General features: G+C 47.4%; 1 protein-coding gene across 1 annotated transcript in view; it reads left to right on the forward strand.

The window, feature by feature from the left end:
* Positions 1 to 17115, forward strand: part of gpat2 (glycerol-3-phosphate acyltransferase 2, mitochondrial) — a 144429-nt gene extending 127314 nt beyond the window's left edge. Inside the window, exons 21-24 of the mRNA XM_087787725.1 lie at positions 635 to 755; positions 3220 to 3288; positions 4608 to 4663; positions 16521 to 17115. Coding sequence (XP_087643851.1) covers positions 635 to 755; positions 3220 to 3288; positions 4608 to 4663; positions 16521 to 16625 — 351 coding nt within the window. The 3' untranslated portion in view covers positions 16626 to 17115. The remainder of the gene's footprint in view (positions 1 to 634; positions 756 to 3219; positions 3289 to 4607; positions 4664 to 16520) is intronic.
* Positions 17116 to 19024: the final 1909 nt, after the last annotated feature.

Consider the following 19024-nt stretch of genomic DNA (forward strand, 5'->3'; position numbering starts at 1 on the left):
TCATCTTAAGGTTGCGGGTTTGAGACCGAGGATGACTTTTTCTTTAAATACATTTTGAATCTTGGCTGTATTCGTAAAAAATCATCCTTTTCAAAAAATTGGGCAAAACTCTCATGTTTTTGATCTACTTGATGCATATTTTAACATGTAGTGTTTCTCTGACGTTCAGTAGTTAAGATCGTTCTGAGCTCATCATCATCATCATCATCATCTTCATCATCAGGTCAATAAAGAATTCACACAGGAAGTAAAACAGGTTAAATCTCAAAGAGTTTGAAAAAGAAAGTGCGAGACTCTAACTGACTGATATATATTTCACTCCTTTGATGTCTCACTCTGGACTGAGAGCAAAGAGAAATCCAGGATATGAACCACATGAGGTGTTCAGAAGCAACAACTTCATCACGAGCAATCATCTGTTGAGATGTTCTTCTGTGAGCCGGAGCGATAGACAGGAATCTAATGAAGTGACATTACTCCTCGTCTGTTTTTCCAGCACAAGTATTCCTGGTGTCTTGACAGCCACGACTCTCTCGCACCACTCGAGCAGAAAACACTCAGTTCTGAACTCTCTTGTCATCTTCGTTCCTGCAGCCGTCGGGTCTGACGGATCTTCTTCTGTCTCCTTCTCTAGATAAGTCGTCCCAGACAGTGTCCCGAGATGCTCTTCTTCCTCTGCAGCATGCTGGCCGGACCTCTGAGGGCTCTGTGCTGGACCACCGATGCTCTGGAGAACCTCCTCACAACTTTACCAGGTGAGAGCCACGAGCATCGTTTCTGCAACTGACGCTCTTAAAGTTCTTCTTCATCTGCAGCAGGTTTTCCAGAATAATACCTTCTACGTTTCATTCTCGATTAGTTTGTCCTTTTGTTTCCAGATTCGTTTTTGACAGTAAAGAGTCACTTTTGGGGGGGGGGGCTTGTTATCAGTGACATCACACTAAAGGTTATATCGCAGCATTTATATCTGGATACACAGAATAAGAACTTCTTGACAGAACAGACTGAAAAATCATTATTTTTTAGGAATTATCATGGAGCAGGTTGACCTTTTGGTGTTTTCATTTAACATGGTGAGTCTTGTCAAAAAAGGACATTTATGACATTTAAACAGTATTGTTTTTAAAATTAAAACATTTATTTGAAATTCCTGACTGAATAATACAGTTCATGATGGTGATTGAAGGGCCGCACTTAATCCGCCCAAGTGCTGCAAACGGCCCCCGGGCCAGTATTTTAAAGAGCGTCTAATGGGGGGGTGTAAGAAAATATCGATATTATGATATATCGCGATCATTGTATTCCTGATACTGTAATAATATTCAATAGCAATGTATCGATTTTCTTAAACTATTATTATTATTATTATTTTTATCTTTGTAATAACATTTTATTTTAATTCAAAGTTATCTTATGGTTTATATTTCAATAGTGTGTGTATAAATCACAATCATTCGATGTTCTATTTTTACATTTAACTCAAATATTCACAGAGTTTATTCCTTTGTGTGGTGCAATTAAACCTCCGGCCACTAGATGGCAACATTAGTCATTTTACTCCTGTGTAAAAGTGACAACAAAACCGCAATGAGTGGCCAAAAGAAAGAGAAACACCAGAGTCCAGCCGCTGTTAAAACTGATGTTTGGAATCATTTTGGCTTTGAAACTAAATTTAAAGTAAAAAAATAAAACTTAAAAAAGCATTTTTACATTTTAGCGCTATACAAATAAAAATTACTTGCTTACATTTGATTAGAGGGTATTTGCTCGTTTGTTTGTTGTAAAAGCCAGTAAAACGTGTTGATTTAATTACATATATTTAGTTTTTATTAATAATGTATTTAAGTGTGTATTTAAAGTCTCTGTATTGAATGAGAAAACGACACCTAATGATGATAATCTGCACTGAAGAGAATTTGCATCTGAAGTTGCATCTCTTTTAATGCTCTTTTGACCCCGGTGTGTCCAGTTTGACCTTTTCAACGAGACCCTATAGATTAAAGTGACCTGTGAGTCTACGATCAGCTGTTATTGATCTATTACACAATCTTTCTCTGGACCAGTTCAGACGACAATTAAGACACTTCCTGTTTAAAAACCAGACTCAGATGTTTTCAAAGTCATCGTCTCCAGTAATAAGACATTTGTTCGAAGGACGTTCAGTTGATCTTAATGAGGCTCTTAAGGGTGAAGTTGAATAGTTAATAAAATGTCCTAATAATGTTGTTTTCAGGGTTAATTCAAGCATGTCTGACTTCTCTGAGGGAGATTCTCTCGTTCAAACTTCAGTGAAGGATCAAAGAAAACCAATTAATTTTGAAAACAAGAAACGTCTTTTGATGTTGAGTGACCTGAACTCACACCTCCATGGATCCTTCTCAAGTCTCTAAGTGACCTGAACTCACACCTCCATGGATCCTTCTCAAGTCTCTAAGTGACCTGAACTCACACCTCCATGGATCCTTCTCAAGTCTCTAAGTGACCTGAACTCACACCTCCATGGATCCTTCTCAAGTCTCTAAGTGACCTGAATTCACACCTCCATGGATCATTCTCAAGTCTCTAAGTGACCTGAACTCACACCTCCATGGATCCTTCTCAAGTCTCTAAGTGACCTGAGCTCACACCTCCATGGATCCTTCTCAAGTCTCTAAGTGACCTGAACTCACACCTCCATGGATGCTTCTCAAGTCTCTAAGTGACCTGAACTCACACCTCCATGGATCCTTCTCAAGTCTCTAAGTGACCTGAGCTCACACCTCCATGGATCCTTCTCAAGTCTCTAAGTGACCTGAACTCACACCTCCACGGATCCTTCTCAAGTCTCTAAGTGACCTGAACTCACACCTCCACGGATCCTTCTCAAGTCTCTAAGTGACCTGAACTCACACCTCCATGGATCCTTCTCAAGTCTCTAAGTGACCTGAACTCACACCTCCATGGATCCTTCTCAAGTCTCTAAGTGACCTGAACTCACACCTCCATGGATCCTTCTCAAGTCTCTAAGTGACCTGAACTCACACCTCCATGGATCCTTCTCAAGTCTCTAAGTGACCTGAGCTCACACCTCCATGGATCCTTCTCAAGTCTCTAAGTGACCTGAGCTCACACCTCCATGGATCCTTCACGAGTGTCTACGTCACCTTTGACCTGATCACACCTCAGTCCTCACCTGCTCCAGGGAAGCCTCGCGACTGACGTGACGTCTTCTCTCCTCAGAGAAGGAGTTTGTGGTGCAGGTTCAGCGTCGAGTGAGCGAGAAAGCTGCTGAGGAGGAACGACATTATGGTGAGAACATCTACTTTCTTCAAGAACGGGTGTCTCGTGTACAAAAGTGGATTTTCTACTAAAAATGGTTACAAGGACTTTTCCTTTCTACGTCCAAATCAATGTGGAATTAATCACAGACTTGTTTGTCCCTTTCCACGCCCTCATTTACATATTTAAATCATATTTAAATTTGATGTTTCTATCCGCAATCAGAAAAAAAACAATGAAAAAAAACAAATATAAACTGGATTAACAGTTATATTCGTTCGTTTAAGACATTTCTGACATGGATCACATGGACCCCTTTAGTACCTGAGGCCCCTGGACCTGATGTGGTTCATTCTTAGTTACAAAACAAAGACTCAACAGGAAGCAGAGGATCATTGGTTGAGACGCTTGAGTTGAACTCTTGTGCAAAAACACAGAGTAGATTCACCTGCACGAGCATCAAGAGTAACACAACTCAACCTTAACGATATCTGTCGTCGAAACTAGCTTCTCAAAGTAGAAAACGAGTACTTTCGAGTACTTTCCTTTGATGTTTGCGCTGCTGAATGCACACAGCTGCAATGATGAGTTCACTGGGAGGGAGTGAGATGGGAAAAAAGTTGTTTTTTTTAGGAAGTCAGACAGAAAGTGATTTGAATAATGGTAAGAACAGCAGAAAACTGATAAAATTCCAGGAGTGAAAATGTGCTGTAAATTAATCCCAAGTTTTAAGGTTCTTAACTTTATTATTAAAAAATGTGTTTTTAATATCAACAGTATTTTAGTGTTAAAATCCTCTAGTAATGTGAACTCTGTACCATGTTTTTATCAACTCTGCAGCCACAAACACACCTGGATATTCAAGGTGTTGATATTTATCCTCGAATAAACTGAATAAACTTTTTTTTTTCTCATAATAAATTAAATCATAACTGGATCTTCTTATGAAAACTGTCGTGATTTTAACTCTGATTTAATACTATTATTATTATTAAAGTGTTAAAAATCAAACTTTGGTTAAACAAGTTGTTAATCCACATTATTTCCTAAGATTATGTCCATTTTTTCTTGTGTTTTTCTTCATGTTCCTGCAGTTTAATGACGTCTGTCTGATGAGAAACGGCAAAAACTTTTCAATATAATAGTTTCTTATGATCTTCTAACTTTGAATGTTGAAAACTAAACTCTGGTCGTGACTCACTGACCAAACGCTCACCTTCTCTGGGATGAAAATCCCATCATTTCTTTTTGTAACAGCTTGATTCTGTGACGCCCACTTTTCTTTTTTTTAAATATTGACTTCCTGCCTGTTGCTGTGACTGACGAGGCTCTGGTGTCGTCCCTCACAGAGAGCTGCTCGCAGGAGGTCGTGTGCGGCGCCGTCAGGACGCTGACGGACCTCGGGGTGAGTGACGACCTTATTTACGCCCCGGGAAAACAAAATGCTTCCTGAAGAAGTCTGGGGGGAAAAAAAAAGTTAAAACCCCGTCGTCCCGAGTCTTGGTATTAACAGCCGGGACTTTCTCACGATGATCTCCGTCGAGGACCTGCTTCTGATTTATCGCGGCGAGAACTCATCCCGACCGCAACACTTCCAATCTCGCCGGGAAACAGTCCATAAAGGGGCGCCTGTGACGTATGGGGGCGCAGGAGAGTAGTGCCGTCAACACCAGAGGAACGACTTTCTTCCGTAAATCAGCTCGACTTCCATTTACGCTGCTCGTTTACCGCCTCGACTCACTCTCTCACTCACCGACCTCCCCTCGTCTCACTCCTGCTCACCGACCTCCCCTCGTCTCACTCTCTCGCTCACCGACCTCCCCTCGTCTCACTCTCTCGCTCACCGACCTCCCCTCGTCTCACTCTCGCTCACCGACCTCCCCTCGTCTCACTCTCTCGCTCACCGACCTCCCCTCGTCTCTCTCTCGCTCACCGACCTCCCCTCGTCTCACTCTCGCTCACCGACCTCCCCTCGTCTCACTCTCTCGCTCACCGACCTCCCCTCGTCTCTCTCTCGCTCACCGACCTCCCCTCGTCTCTCTCTCGCTCACCGACCTCCCCTCGTCTCACTCTCGCTCACCGACCTCCCCTCGTCTCTCTCCTGCTCACCGGCCTCCCCTCGTCTCACTCTCTCACTCACCGGCCTCCCCTCGTCTCACTCTCTCGCTCACCGACCTCCCCTAGTCTCACTCTCTCGCTCACCGACCTCCCCTCGTCTCACTCTCTCGCTCACCGACCTCCCCTCGTCTCACTCTCGCTCACCGACCTCCCCTCGTCTCTCTCCTGCTCACCGGCCTCCCCTCGTCTCACTCCTGCTCACCGACCTCCCCTCGTCTCACTCCTGCTCACCGACCTCCCCTCGTCTCACTCCTGCTCACCGACCTCCCCTCGTCTCACTCCTGCTCACCGACCTCCCCTCGTCTCACTCTCTCGCTCACCGACCTCCCCTCGTCTCACTCTCTCGCTCACCGACCTCCCCTCGTCTCACTCTCTCGCTCACCGACCTCCCCTCGTCTCACTCTCGCTCACCGACCTCCCCTCGTCTCTCTCCTGCTCACCGGCCTCCCCTCGTCTCACTCTCTCACTCACCGGCCTCCCCTCGTCTCACTCTCTCGCTCACCGACCTCCCCTCGTCTCACTCTCGCTCACCGACCTCCCCTCGTCTCTCTCTCGCTCACCGACCTCCCCTCGTCTCACTCTCGCTCACCGACCTCCCCTCGTCTCTCTCCTGCTCACCGGCCTCCCCTCGTCTCACTCTCTCACTCACCGGCCTCCCCTCGTCTCACTCTCTCGCTCACCGACCTCCCCTCGTCTCACTCTCTCGCTCACCGACCTCCCCTCGTCTCACTCTCTCGCTCACCGACCTCCCCTCGTCTCACTCTCGCTCACCGACCTCCCCTCGTCTCTCTCCTGCTCACCGGCCTCCCCTCGTCTCACTCTCGCTCACCAACCTCCCCTCGTCTCCCTCTCTTGCTCACCGACCTTCCCTCGACTCACTCTCTCGCTCACCGACCTCCCCTCGTCTCACTCTCGCTCACCGGCCTCCCCTCATCTCACTCTCGCTCACCGACCTCCCCTCGTCTCACTCTCTCGCTCACCGACCTCCCCTCGTCTCACTCTCGCTCACCGACCTCCCCTTGTCTCACTCTCGCTCACCGGCCTCCCCTCGTCTCACTCTCGCTCATCGACCTCCCCTCGTCTCACTCTCGCTCACCGACCTCCCCTCGACTCACTCTCTCGCTCACCGACCTCCCCTCGTCTCACTCTCGCTCACCGACCTCCCCTCGTCTCACTCTCTCGCTCACCGACCTCCCCTCGTCTCACTCTCTCGCTCACCGACCTCCCCTCGTCTCACTCTCGCTCACCGACCTCCCCTCGTCTCTCTCTCGCTCACCGACCTCCCCTCGTCTCACTCCTGCTCACCGACCTCCCCTCGTCTCACTCCTGCTCACCGACCTCCCCTCGTCTCACTCCTGCTCACCGACCTCCCCTCGTCTCACTCCTGCTCACCGACCTCCCCTCGTCTCACTCTCTCGCTCACCGACCTCCCCTCGTCTCACTCTCTCGCTCACCGACCTCCCCTCGTCTCACTCTCTCGCTCACCGACCTCCCCTCGACTCACTCTCTCGCTCACCGACCTCCCCTCGTCTCTCTCCTGCTCACCGGCCTCCCCTCGTCTCACTCTCTCACTCACCGGCCTCCCCTCGTCTCACTCTCTCGCTCACCGACCTCCCCTCGTCTCACTCTCTCGCTCACCGACCTCCCCTCGTCTCACTCTCTCGCTCACCGACCTCCCCTCGTCTCACTCTCGCTCACCGACCTCCCCTCGTCTCTCTCCTGCTCACCGGCCTCCCCTCGTCTCACTCTCTCACTCACCGGCCTCCCCTCGTCTCACTCTCTCGCTCACCGACCTCCCCTCGTCTCACTCTCGCTCACCGACCTCCCCTCGTCTCTCTCTCGCTCACCGACCTCCCCTCGTCTCACTCTCGCTCACCGACCTCCCCTCGTCTCTCTCCTGCTCACCGGCCTCCCCTCGTCTCACTCTCTCACTCACCGGCCTCCCCTCGTCTCACTCTCTCGCTCACCGACCTCCCCTCGTCTCACTCTCTCGCTCACCGACCTCCCCTCGTCTCACTCTCTCGCTCACCGACCTCCCCTCGTCTCACTCTCTCGCTCACCGACCTCCCCTCGTCTCACTCTCTCGCTCACCGACCTCCCCTCGTCTCACTCTCGCTCACCGACCTCCCCTCGTCTCCCTCTCTCGCTCACCGACCTTCCCTCGACTCACTCTCTCGCTCACCGACCTCCCCTCGTCTCACTCTCGCTCACCGGCCTCCCCTCGTCTCACTCTCGCTCACCGACCTCCCCTCGTCTCACTCTCTCGCTCACCGACCTCCCCTCGTCTCACTCTCGCTCACCGACCTCCCCTTGTCTCACTCTCGCTCACCGGCCTCCCCTCGTCTCACTCTCGCTCATCGACCTCCCCTCGTCTCACTCTCGCTCACCGACCTCCCCTCGACTCACTCTCTCGCTCACCGACCTCCCCTCGTCTCACTCTCGCTCACCGACCTCCCCTCGTCTCACTCTCTCGCTCACCGACCTCCCCTCGTCTCACTCTCTCGCTCACCGACCTCCCCTCGTCTCACTCTCGCTCACCGACCTCCCCTCGTCTCTCTCTCGCTCACCGACCTCCCCTCGTCTCACTCCTGCTCACCGACCTCCCCTCGTCTCACTCCTGCTCACCGACCTCCCCTCGTCTCACTCCTGCTCACCGACCTCCCCTCGTCTCACTCCTGCTCACCGACCTCCCCTCGTCTCACTCTCTCGCTCACCGACCTCCCCTCGTCTCACTCTCTCGCTCACCGACCTCCCCTCGTCTCACTCTCGCTCACCGACCTCCCCTCGTCTCTCTCCTGCTCACCGGCCTCCCCTCGTCTCACTCTCTCACTCACCGGCCTCCCCTCGTCTCACTCTCTCGCTCACCGACCTCCCCTCGTCTCACTCTCGCTCACCGACCTCCCCTCGTCTCTCTCTCGCTCACCGACCTCCCCTCGTCTCACTCTCGCTCACCGACCTCCCCTCGTCTCTCTCCTGCTCACCGGCCTCCCCTCGTCTCACTCTCTCACTCACCGGCCTCCCCTCGTCTCACTCTCTCGCTCACCGACCTCCCCTCGTCTCACTCTCTCGCTCACCGACCTCCCCTCGTCTCACTCTCTCGCTCACCGACCTCCCCTCGTCTCACTCTCGCTCACCGACCTCCCCTCGTCTCTCTCCTGCTCACCGGCCTCCCCTCGTCTCACTCTCGCTCACCGACCTCCCCTCGTCTCCCTCTCTCGCTCACCGACCTTCCCTCGACTCACTCTCTCGCTCACCGACCTCCCCTCGTCTCACTCTCGCTCACCGGCCTCCCCTCGTCTCACTCTCGCTCACCGACCTCCCCTTGTCTCACTCTCTCGCTCACCGACCTCCCCTCGTCTCACTCTCGCTCACCGACCTCCCCTTGTCTCACTCTCGCTCACCGGCCTCCCCTCGTCTCACTCTCGCTCATCGACCTCCCCTCGTCTCACTCTCGCTCACCGACCTCCCCTCGACTCACTCTCTCGCTCACCGACCTCCCCTCGTCTCACTCTCGCTCACCGACCCCCCCTTGTCTCTCTCTCGCTCACCGACCTCCCCTCGACTCACTCTCTCGCTCACCGACCTCCCCTCGTCTCACTCTCGCTCACCGACCTCCCCTCGTCTCACTCTCTCGCTCACCGACCTCCCCTCGTCTCTCTCTCGCTCACCGACCTCCCCTCGTCTCACTCTCTCGCTCACCGACCTCCCCTCGTCTCTCTCTCGCTCACCGACCTCCCCTCGACTCACTCTCTCGCTCACCGACCTCCCCTCGTCTCACTCTCGCTCACCGACCTCCCCTCGTCTCACTCTCTCGCTCACCGACCTCCCCTCGTCTCTCTCTCGCTCACCGACCTCCCCTCGTCTCACTCTCTCGCTCACCGACCTCCCCTTGTCTCTCTCCTGCTCACCGACCTACCCTCGTCTCACTCTCGCTCACCGACCTCCCCTCGACTCACTCTCTCTCACCGACCTCCCCTCGTCTCACTCTCGCTCACCGACCTCCCCTCGTCTCTCTCCTGCTCACCGGCCTCCCCTCGTCTCACTCTCGCTCACCGGCCTCCCCTCGTCTCACTCTCTCGCTCACCGACCTCCCCTCGTCTCTCTCCTGCTCACCGGCCTCCCCTCGTCTCACTCTCGCTCACCGGCCTCCCCTCGTCTCACTCTCGCTCACCGGCCTCCCCTCGTCTCACTCTCGCTCACCGACCTCCCCTCGTCTCTCTCCTGCTCACCGGCCTCCCCTCGTCTCACTCTCGCTCACCGGCCTCCCCTCGTCTCACTCTCGCTCACCGGCCTCCCCTCGTCTCACTCTCGCTCATCGACCTCCCCTCGTCTCACTCTCGCTCACCGACCTCCCCTCGACTCACTCTCTCGCTCACCGACCTCCCCTCGTCTCACTCTCGCTCACCGACCTCCCCTCGTCTCTCTCCTGCTCACCGGCCTCCCCTCGTCTCACTCTCGCTCACCGGCCTCCCCTCGTCTCACTCTCGCTCACCGACCTCCCCTCGTCTCTCTCCTGCTCACCGGCCTCCCCTCGACTCACTCTCTCGCTCACCGACCTCCCCTCGTCTCACTCTCGCTCACCGACCTCCCCTCGTCTCTCTCCTGCTCACCGGCCTCCCCTCGTCTCACTCTCGCTCACCGACCTCCCCTCGACTCACTCTCTCTCACCGACCTCCCCTCGTCTCACTCTCGCTCACCGACCTCCCCTCGTCTCACTCCTGCTCACCGGCCTCCCATCGTCTCACTCCTGCTCACGACCTCCCCTCGTCTCACTCTCTCGCTCACCGACCTCCCCTCGTCTCACTCTCTCGCTCACCGACCTCCCCTCGTCTCACTCTCGCTCACCGACCTCCCCTCGTCTCACTCTCGCTCACCGACCTCCCCTCGTCTCACTCTCGCTCACCGACCTCCCCTCGTCTCACTCTCTCGCTCACCGACCTCCCCTCGTCTCACTCTCGCTCACCGACCTCCCCTCGTCTCACTCTCGCTCACCGACCTCCCCTCGTCTCACTCTCGCTCACCGACCTCCCCTCGTCTCACTCTCGCTCACCGACCTCCCCTCGTCTCACTCTCGCTCACCGACCTCCCCTCGTCTCACTCCCGCTCACCGACCTCCCCTCGTCTCACTCTCGCTCACCGACCTCCCCTCGTCTCACTCTCGCTCACCGGCCTCCCCTCGTCTCTCGCCATCACTGTTCTCGCCCTCTTAGTTCTTTATGACGCCGCAGTATGTGATTGACAGTCGACCATAACTACTCTACAAGTGTGTGTAACGACTATAACACTAATAACTAATTAAAAATATACATTTTAACTTTATCAGAGACATATTATTATTATTATTATTTATTATTTATTTATTTGAATGGAATCATAATTTGTTGGTTTTGTAGTTTTTCATTTCAGTTCCTAGGGGCCCCAACATGACCTTTGACCTTTTAAAAGGCCATTAAACAAGAAACCAGAAGGTCAGAAAATAAGACTTCTCAAATTAAAAACTTTTTTTTTTAATGTAAATGGATAAAAATATGAATCATGATTAAGTTGTGAAGGTGGAATTTTTTTGGGTGAAAAAACAAGAAAACATTAATTTTAAGAGTCAATGCATTTTCACAACAAGTCTATTAATTAAAAAAACAACAACTTTTTAATCAAGAATGATTCATTACATTCCTCGTCTCTCTGACTTCGTCTGGGACCAATACATACAAATGAGGGGCCACACATGGCCCTCGAACCACACATTTCCAAGGTGGTCATCCAATAAAATAACGATATACAGCAATATTTATTTTTCACGATACTGTATCCATATGATTTTGAAAAAATATATTTTTTTTCTTGTTACCAGTTATTTTACGGTCTACAGATCAATAAACATGTTTGAAATGAAATAATTGTATTTAGAATTGATTTACAATTAACTAATAATCGAAATAATCTAAATATTCACAGCGTTTGTTCATTTTTGTGTTGCAACTCAACTTCCAGCCACTAGATGGCAGCAGTCATTACGTCCTCCGCAGCCAGAGAACGATAAAATGCTGCGAGATCTCCCGGAGATGACTGAGGACGAGAGGATACAGCAGCTTTTAAAGCTGATGTTTGATGTTTGACATGTGGTCTGTAAATACTACAACACCAGAGTCAGTACTGGACAATACTACACATATATACTTGTTACTACACTATCACAACACCAGAGTCAAGTATTTGACAATACTACACATGTATACTTGTTACTACACTATCACAACACCAGAGTCAAGTATTTGACAATACTACACATGTATACTTGTTACTACACTATCACAACACCAGAGTCAAGTATTTGACAATACTACGAATATATACTTGTTCCCATAGTATCACAGTACATCGTATAGTTGTCCCCTGTATCGTGTCAACAGATTCTTGCCAATACACACCTCTAGTGACAAAAGTTCTACACTTAAAAAACAGTGTATGTTTGTGCTTATTGCTCCAGTATTTACTTTTTATTAAAATACAGGGAAATACACTGTCTTGACTTGGGTGATATATTTTGAAAACTTCTCCGCTGAATAAGACCCTTTAATACATATTTTATGTCGCGGTGATTCATCAAGTCTAGCTTCAGATATATTTCCACTTCCTTATTTTTTCCATTACGTAGCTCATGTTGTTGGAAAATACTTTTTCATTTTATTGTAACACCGGAGCGTCACGCGGTGATACATGAACCCTCGGGTTTCATTTAAAAAGCGTTCGGGGAAAACTTCCACGTTCAGCTGAAAAACTTTGCAATAAGCCGGAGCAGTAGAATATACTGGGAGGTCGTGGTAATGGATGAGAAGCTCGTTCATCATCCCTCAGACGCTGATCTGACGACACTTGTGACGCCGCATAGATGCTGAGTCATCACTCTCTGACGGGACGTCACAGAGTCGGCTTTTCTCTTCCCGATAAAAGGAGAGATTCTCTCGGGAGGAAAACATGGAGGTGAGAGGAGACGTCGTCGATGATACAGACTTTAAAGAGATCGATTTAGTCGCCGAGTTCTCCTCCCAGGTCTCTTGTTACAAGTGTTTGTCTGGACAAGGAATATAAATCTAACCAGGAATCATAGAAAACCTTACATCTCCACTCAAGTCGCTCTGAAAGAAGCAGCCACTTGTGTGCTGGAGATTAAATCTCGTTTCTCATAACCACACCCACTCTGCCGTGATTGGTCAAACGTGGAGGTTTGTCACCGCGCTTCGTCAATCCTGAAAGTCTCGACGTTTAAGGGACTGAACTGTATCCTCTCGACCTCAGTCATCGCTGGGATCTGTCACAGTTCATTTATCCGCGGAGGGCATAGTGAGAGCCGCCATCTAGTGGCCGGGCGTTTAATTGCAACACAAAAATTACAAATATTTGAACGTTATTTAAGAGAAGAAAAAAAAGTTTAAATATTATCTCACTGTATTGATCTGTTAACCATAAAATGAAATGGTGAGAAATAAAATGTGATTTTAAAAACAAGATGTGTTTTTAGTTTAGTTTATTTTATCGATACAGCGCCGTCGACATCAATAGTGACGTGAAAGAAAACTGCAGTTGATTTCCTATAATTAACGAATAACTAAGTTTTATAATGAAAATATTCAGTCAAATGTTTATATTGTACATATTAATCAGTTTCAATTTCAATGAAGTTCTACCAACCTAACCAAACCTAACCTAAAACATAAGTTAACTTGGATGTAAACCAGAAAGAAACACTTCCTGTTAAGGAACTAAATAACAAATAAAAAAATGAATATTGAAAATAAATACTTGTTGTTGGTACTAACTGGTATTACCACACAGTCCAATTATTTTTGAGCAGCTTTTTACAGGTGAACTAATGCTGTGTTCAGGGACGGTAGGAGAACCCAAGCATGACCGTTCAAGGTCAATCTTTTGAAAAAATAATGAAGTCCAAAAGTCCAAAAAGGTGAAACAAAATCGGGAAAAATCAGAAGGTGAAGCTCAGACAGAGTCAACCAAACACTGGACTAAGATACAGGAGCGCAGACACACACACACACACATGTTCATGTTCACACAGACACACGCACAGACACACACACAGACACACACACAGTCACACACATGTTCATGTTCACACAGACACAGTTGCACAGACACAAACACAGGCACACACACAGTCGCACACATGTTCACAAAGACACAGGAGCACAGTCACACACTCATTAACAAAGACACACACAGTCACAAAGACACAGGAGCACAGACACACACTCATTAACAAAGACACACACAGTCACAAAGACACAGGAGCACAGACACACACTCATTAACAAAGACACACACAGTCACAAAGACACAGGAGCACAGACACACACTCATACACACAATCACACACATGTTAATGTTCACACTGACACAGTTGCACAGACACACACACACACAGACACACACACAAACACAGGTACACACATAGTCACACACATGTTCACACAGACACAGTCGCACACACACACACCTGTTCACACAGACACACACACACAAACACAGGTGCACACACAGTCGCACACATGTTCACACAGACACAGTCGCACAAACACACAGACACACACACAAACACAGGTGCACACACTTTCACACACATGTTCATGTTCACACAGACACAGTCGCACAAACACATGTTTATACAGACACACACACAAACGCAGGTGCACACACAGTCCCACACATGTTCATGTTCACACACACAGTCACACACACACACACATGTTCACACACAGTCGCACACATGTTCACACAGACACAGTCGCACACACACACTCACAGGTGCACACACATCGCACACATGTTCATGTTCACACAGACACAGGTGCACAGACACACTAAGAGACACAGGCACACATGTTCACAAAGACACACACACACACACACACACACTCTCACACACACATACCTGTATTTAAACTTGTGTAAGTCACTCAAACAAGTTCTGAAGAAACTGATCCATGGTCAGATCTGAGCAACAATGAAACAGTAACGAAGAATGAAAACATGAACTCAATAAATGAAGTTTACAAGTGTGTTCAACAGTGTGTTGTTGTGGGTTCGTGTCCCACGACGAGGGTCGCCCTCGTCAGGAAGCGAAGCCTCGTTGCCTCAGACCTCGCTGAGTAAATACGTGAAGTGACTGACCTCGGGGGGAAATCCTGCAGTCGCTGAAAAGGTTTTGTTGTGAGACTTTGTTTTCGTTTCCCTGCCTTTTCTTCCACCTCTGGATAAAGCACTCGCTCAGATAAGGACATGTTTGAATGAAAGGGCTTTTGTCGTCACACGGGCACGACTCCGGGGCTATCGCTGACCTTGCTCAAGAGACCAGAACAAATCACCGAGAGGTAAAGGTTTTCCTGCCGAGTCATGAGTTTCAAAGCTGCTGCTCTGACGTGATTGTGGTGTTTTTTTATCTGCCGTGAGAATCTGCTCCTCGGAGGAATCGCTGGAAACGACGTGATGTTCCAGGATAAAGGTCTAGTGTTAGGAAGACGTCACTGGACTTGTTTTCATCTTCTTCCCTGTTGACGCTTCATTTCAGAGCCACTGGATGTTTTTAACTGTTGTGTAGTTTCATCGTCGCTAACACCATTAGCATCACATTCTAGCTGGTGACATAGTAGTACTTTACTTTACTTGATACAGTTTTATCCCTCAAGTTTAAACTAATACACAATAGTTTAGAAACTATACTTGAAATGACCCTTTTTTTAACGGTAATGTAACGTGAAGGACATGTACTTTATACTTGCTAGCATAGCAGTTTCTTCATATATTTAGAGTTTAGCGAGGCATCGTAGTATTAGTTTGCAAGGTATTGTTGTGTTACTTCGTGTGGCTTAATAGTATTACTCCTCAAGGCTTCATAGTATTACTCAACAAGGCGTCGTAGTATTACTCCCTAAGGCATCGTAGTATTACTCCGCAAGGGTTCTAATAATTGCTATGCAAGGCTTCTTAGTGTTACGCCGCATGGCATCATAGTATTAGTCAGCAATGGGTTGTAGTATTACTCAGCAAGGCATTTTTAGTATTACTCAGCAAGGCTTCTTAGTATTTCTCCATGAGGCTTCTTGGTATTACTACGCAAGGTTTTGTAGTATTACTCTGCAAGGATCGTAATATTAATCTGTGAGGCATCGCAGTATTAATCTGTGAGACATTTATTATTACTTCGTCAGGCTTCCTAGTATTACTCCGCAAGGTTTTGTTGTATTCATCTGTCAGACATTGTTATATTACTCTGTGAGGCTGCCTAGTATTACTATCACTATTAGCTAGACTTCATAGTATTACTTTGTCAGGCTTTCAAGTATAACTCTGCGAGGTTTCGTTGTATTTCTCTGTGAGACATTGTAGTATTACTCCACAAGGCTTTGTGGTATCGCTCCGCAACCCTTCGTAGTAATACTTTGTAAGAAATGTCAGTATTACTCCACGCTGCCTAGTATTACTCTGCCAGACTTCATAGTATTACTTTGTGAGGCTTCATATATTACTCTGCAAGGCTTTGTAGTATTTCCAGGCCATGCTTGGTAGTATTAATCCTCAAGGCTTCATAGTATTACTCCAGGAGGCTTAATAATATAACTGCAATGTATCGTAGTATTGCTCTTTTTATCTTCATGGTATTACTCTGTGAGGTTTCATGTTCGTATGTAGGGTTACTTGCCAGAGATTTGAAGTATGAGTCTGTGTAGCCTTGTAGTATTATTTATCAAGGTTTCATAGTATAGCATTATTTTTAATGCCAAGAGTAAATGGCACCGAAAAATGCTTTTTATTTTGAAGATTGAAAATTAATATTATCGAAGCTAAACCTCACCAAGATAAAGTGACTCATATAAATAACTGCGTGTTCTAGTCATGTCTTCAGTTACGTCAGAGAAACTTCAGAGAAACTTGAGAGAAACTTGAGAGAAGCTTCAGGATCACAGACAAAAAAAGACATCCAGAACCTCCTGACGCTCTGCTGACTCACACATAAACACATAAACACTCGCCCCCCCCCCGACCAGCTGGTGTCTCCTCTCGTCCTCAGCGACGCCTCCTCTGCTCCGCCCCCTGAAGACCTGACCCACTGACCCTGACTCTCTCCTCAGGTCCTGCAGCTGAACGGTCCCTCCCTCTGTGTCGCTCCGGACTTCCAGTCGACCCAGAACCGGCAGAAACTGCGGAGCTTCGTGTCCCAGTACCTGTACAATTAATGTTCTTTTTTTCAATGAGACCCGCGACCCGGTTCCTGTCGTGGACCGACCAGGTTTATAGAGGCTCGAGGTGAGACTTCGAGGGCTACAAACTTTTATTTTGACGAGACGTTGATTTTAAGTTTCCTCCGAACGACGTTAGCGTCGATCCACGGGACAGAAGGATGTTCGCGGGTCATGGGTTCTAAGTTCAGGTCCAGCTTTTGTTTCCTTCAGGTTCAACGTCGAGTCTCGGTTCTGAACGTTTCACCATTAAACTGACCCGACTTTATAACAAGGGTTCTGGGAATATATCGTGATGGCCTCTCTTTAAACTCTCGTCATCTCAGGTGTGCGTGTGTGTGTGCGTGTGTGTGTGTGTGTGTGTGTGTGTGTGTGTGTGTGTGTGTGTGTGTGTGTGTGTGTGTGTGTGTGTGTGTGTGTGTGTGTGTGTGTGAGTCTCTCTGACCTCCTGACACTGAGCTGCAAATTCAAATCGATCCCAGGACTGAACGTGATCCAGTTCTTATTAAAGTGGTGCCTCGTAACTGATCCGACGCTTTACCGCCCCCGTGTGGACAGATGGATAAACGCGTTTGGATGAGATTAAAGTTGTGTTGTTGTTGTTGTGAGTCTCGACTTGAAGTCGCTGACACTTCCATCTGTCGTCAAACATTTCACGCTGACGTCAAGAGTCATTTAAATTAAGGTAAGGTAAGGTAAAACTTTATCATTTGTCGCCTCTTGATGGAAAGTTTTATTTCATCTAGAAAAGCAGCAAAAAAGTAAGTCTTTCCCTTTTATTAGAGTCATTACGGTGTGAGGAGAATGATTGACAGGGGCTGAGAGTGGCCTCTCATACATTATAATACTGAGGATGTACTACAAATGAAACTATTTTATGTACAATGTGTACGTGTATTTGTTTTGAAAACATTCGTTTCGGAAAATAATTCTTCCAGAAAATTCATTTGTCTGCTGAGTTCACTGAGAGGTGGTGAGACGAAGAATCGACCAACATAAAGTTGCAAATTTTTTTAACAAGTTTTATCTGTCTGTTAAAATCACAGTATTTACAATAACGTGAGTAAGAGTTCGTCACTTAGCTTGTTAGCCGCTACACTCACCATCATCTCTGGAATCTATTTTGTTTTATTGCGAGCTGCTTCCTGTCTGGTACGGCAGTACTTCACAATAAAAGCACTATAAACACCACCTCACTTGACGGACACCTTTAGTGTCTTCAGCACTATTTTGAGACCAGGAAGTTTAGTTTTTTCTACTTTGTATTGAACATATTGAAAGCCCAGTTTTATAATAATATATGTTTCAGCTTTCTTTGATTCAGTTCCTTGTTTTTTCACTCAAAGCTATTAAAACAATATTGTTATTTGTTTCACTTTGTTTCTACTTTAGACATTTAACAACTGGAATAAATGATGTTGATGTGTTGGATTTTAAAGAAGAACATTTCGCAGTATAATATAATATTGTATTTTTAGATTATTCTAAATAGATAAATAATCGATGAGTAATCGATATTCAGAATAATTGTTTGTGGCTGCCCTGATTGAGTTAGAAAGTGATTTAATTTAAGCTAGAAGTGTTTGATTCTCGCTCAAGAACAACCTTTAGGAAATGTGTCGAGTCCTACTACACACTACACACTACACATCTACACAAACACTTCATGTCACGAGACTCTTGTAAGAAAATATCACAATATTCTTCTCCACTATACTGTATTGATAAAGTACCATTTTATTTCAGTGACATCGACACATGCAGTCGCTCTGTCTCGCGCTGCTAAACGAACATTGAAGTCCCAGCGATGACTGAGGACGAGAGGATACAGTCGACTCCATATTTTGGTTTAAAAACAAATGAAAGCAGTTAAGACTTTGTCAAGAGTCATGTGGTCTATAAATATTTTAACAAACAATTTCCCAAAGGAGACCTCCTGAGGGATCAATAAAGTTTTACCTTACCTTACCTTACCTTAATACTACAACACCAGAGTCAAGTACTCGGAGAATACTGTTCCCAAAGTATCGCGATACATCGTATCGTTGACCCTGTATCACGATATTATTGTATCACCAGGTTATTTCCCGAATGTCAACAATCAAGAAAAGTATATAAAAAGTCCAGATGGTTATTTTAAAGACATAAATCAGTTTGAAGGTCAAATGTATCGTCTATAAGCATCAGTACTTTTAAAAGGCGGATTATTCCTGGAAATATAATCCAGTCTCAAACATCTGCCCTGAACACAAACAAACTCGTTCTTAATCCACGAAATGAAACTTTATCGATCTGGTGTCGGAGCTGATCTCAGGACAGTCAAGGTCGTGGAGCACAAATTAGATTTGAAAACATCTTCCATCTGCAGAACATCTCCAGAGGAGCTTCAGAAACAT

This window comes from Callionymus lyra, chromosome 1 (genome assembly GCF_982586985.1).
Source record: "Callionymus lyra chromosome 1, fCalLyr1.hap1.1, whole genome shotgun sequence".
NCBI classification, from domain to species: domain Eukaryota; kingdom Metazoa; phylum Chordata; class Actinopteri; order Syngnathiformes; family Callionymidae; genus Callionymus; species Callionymus lyra.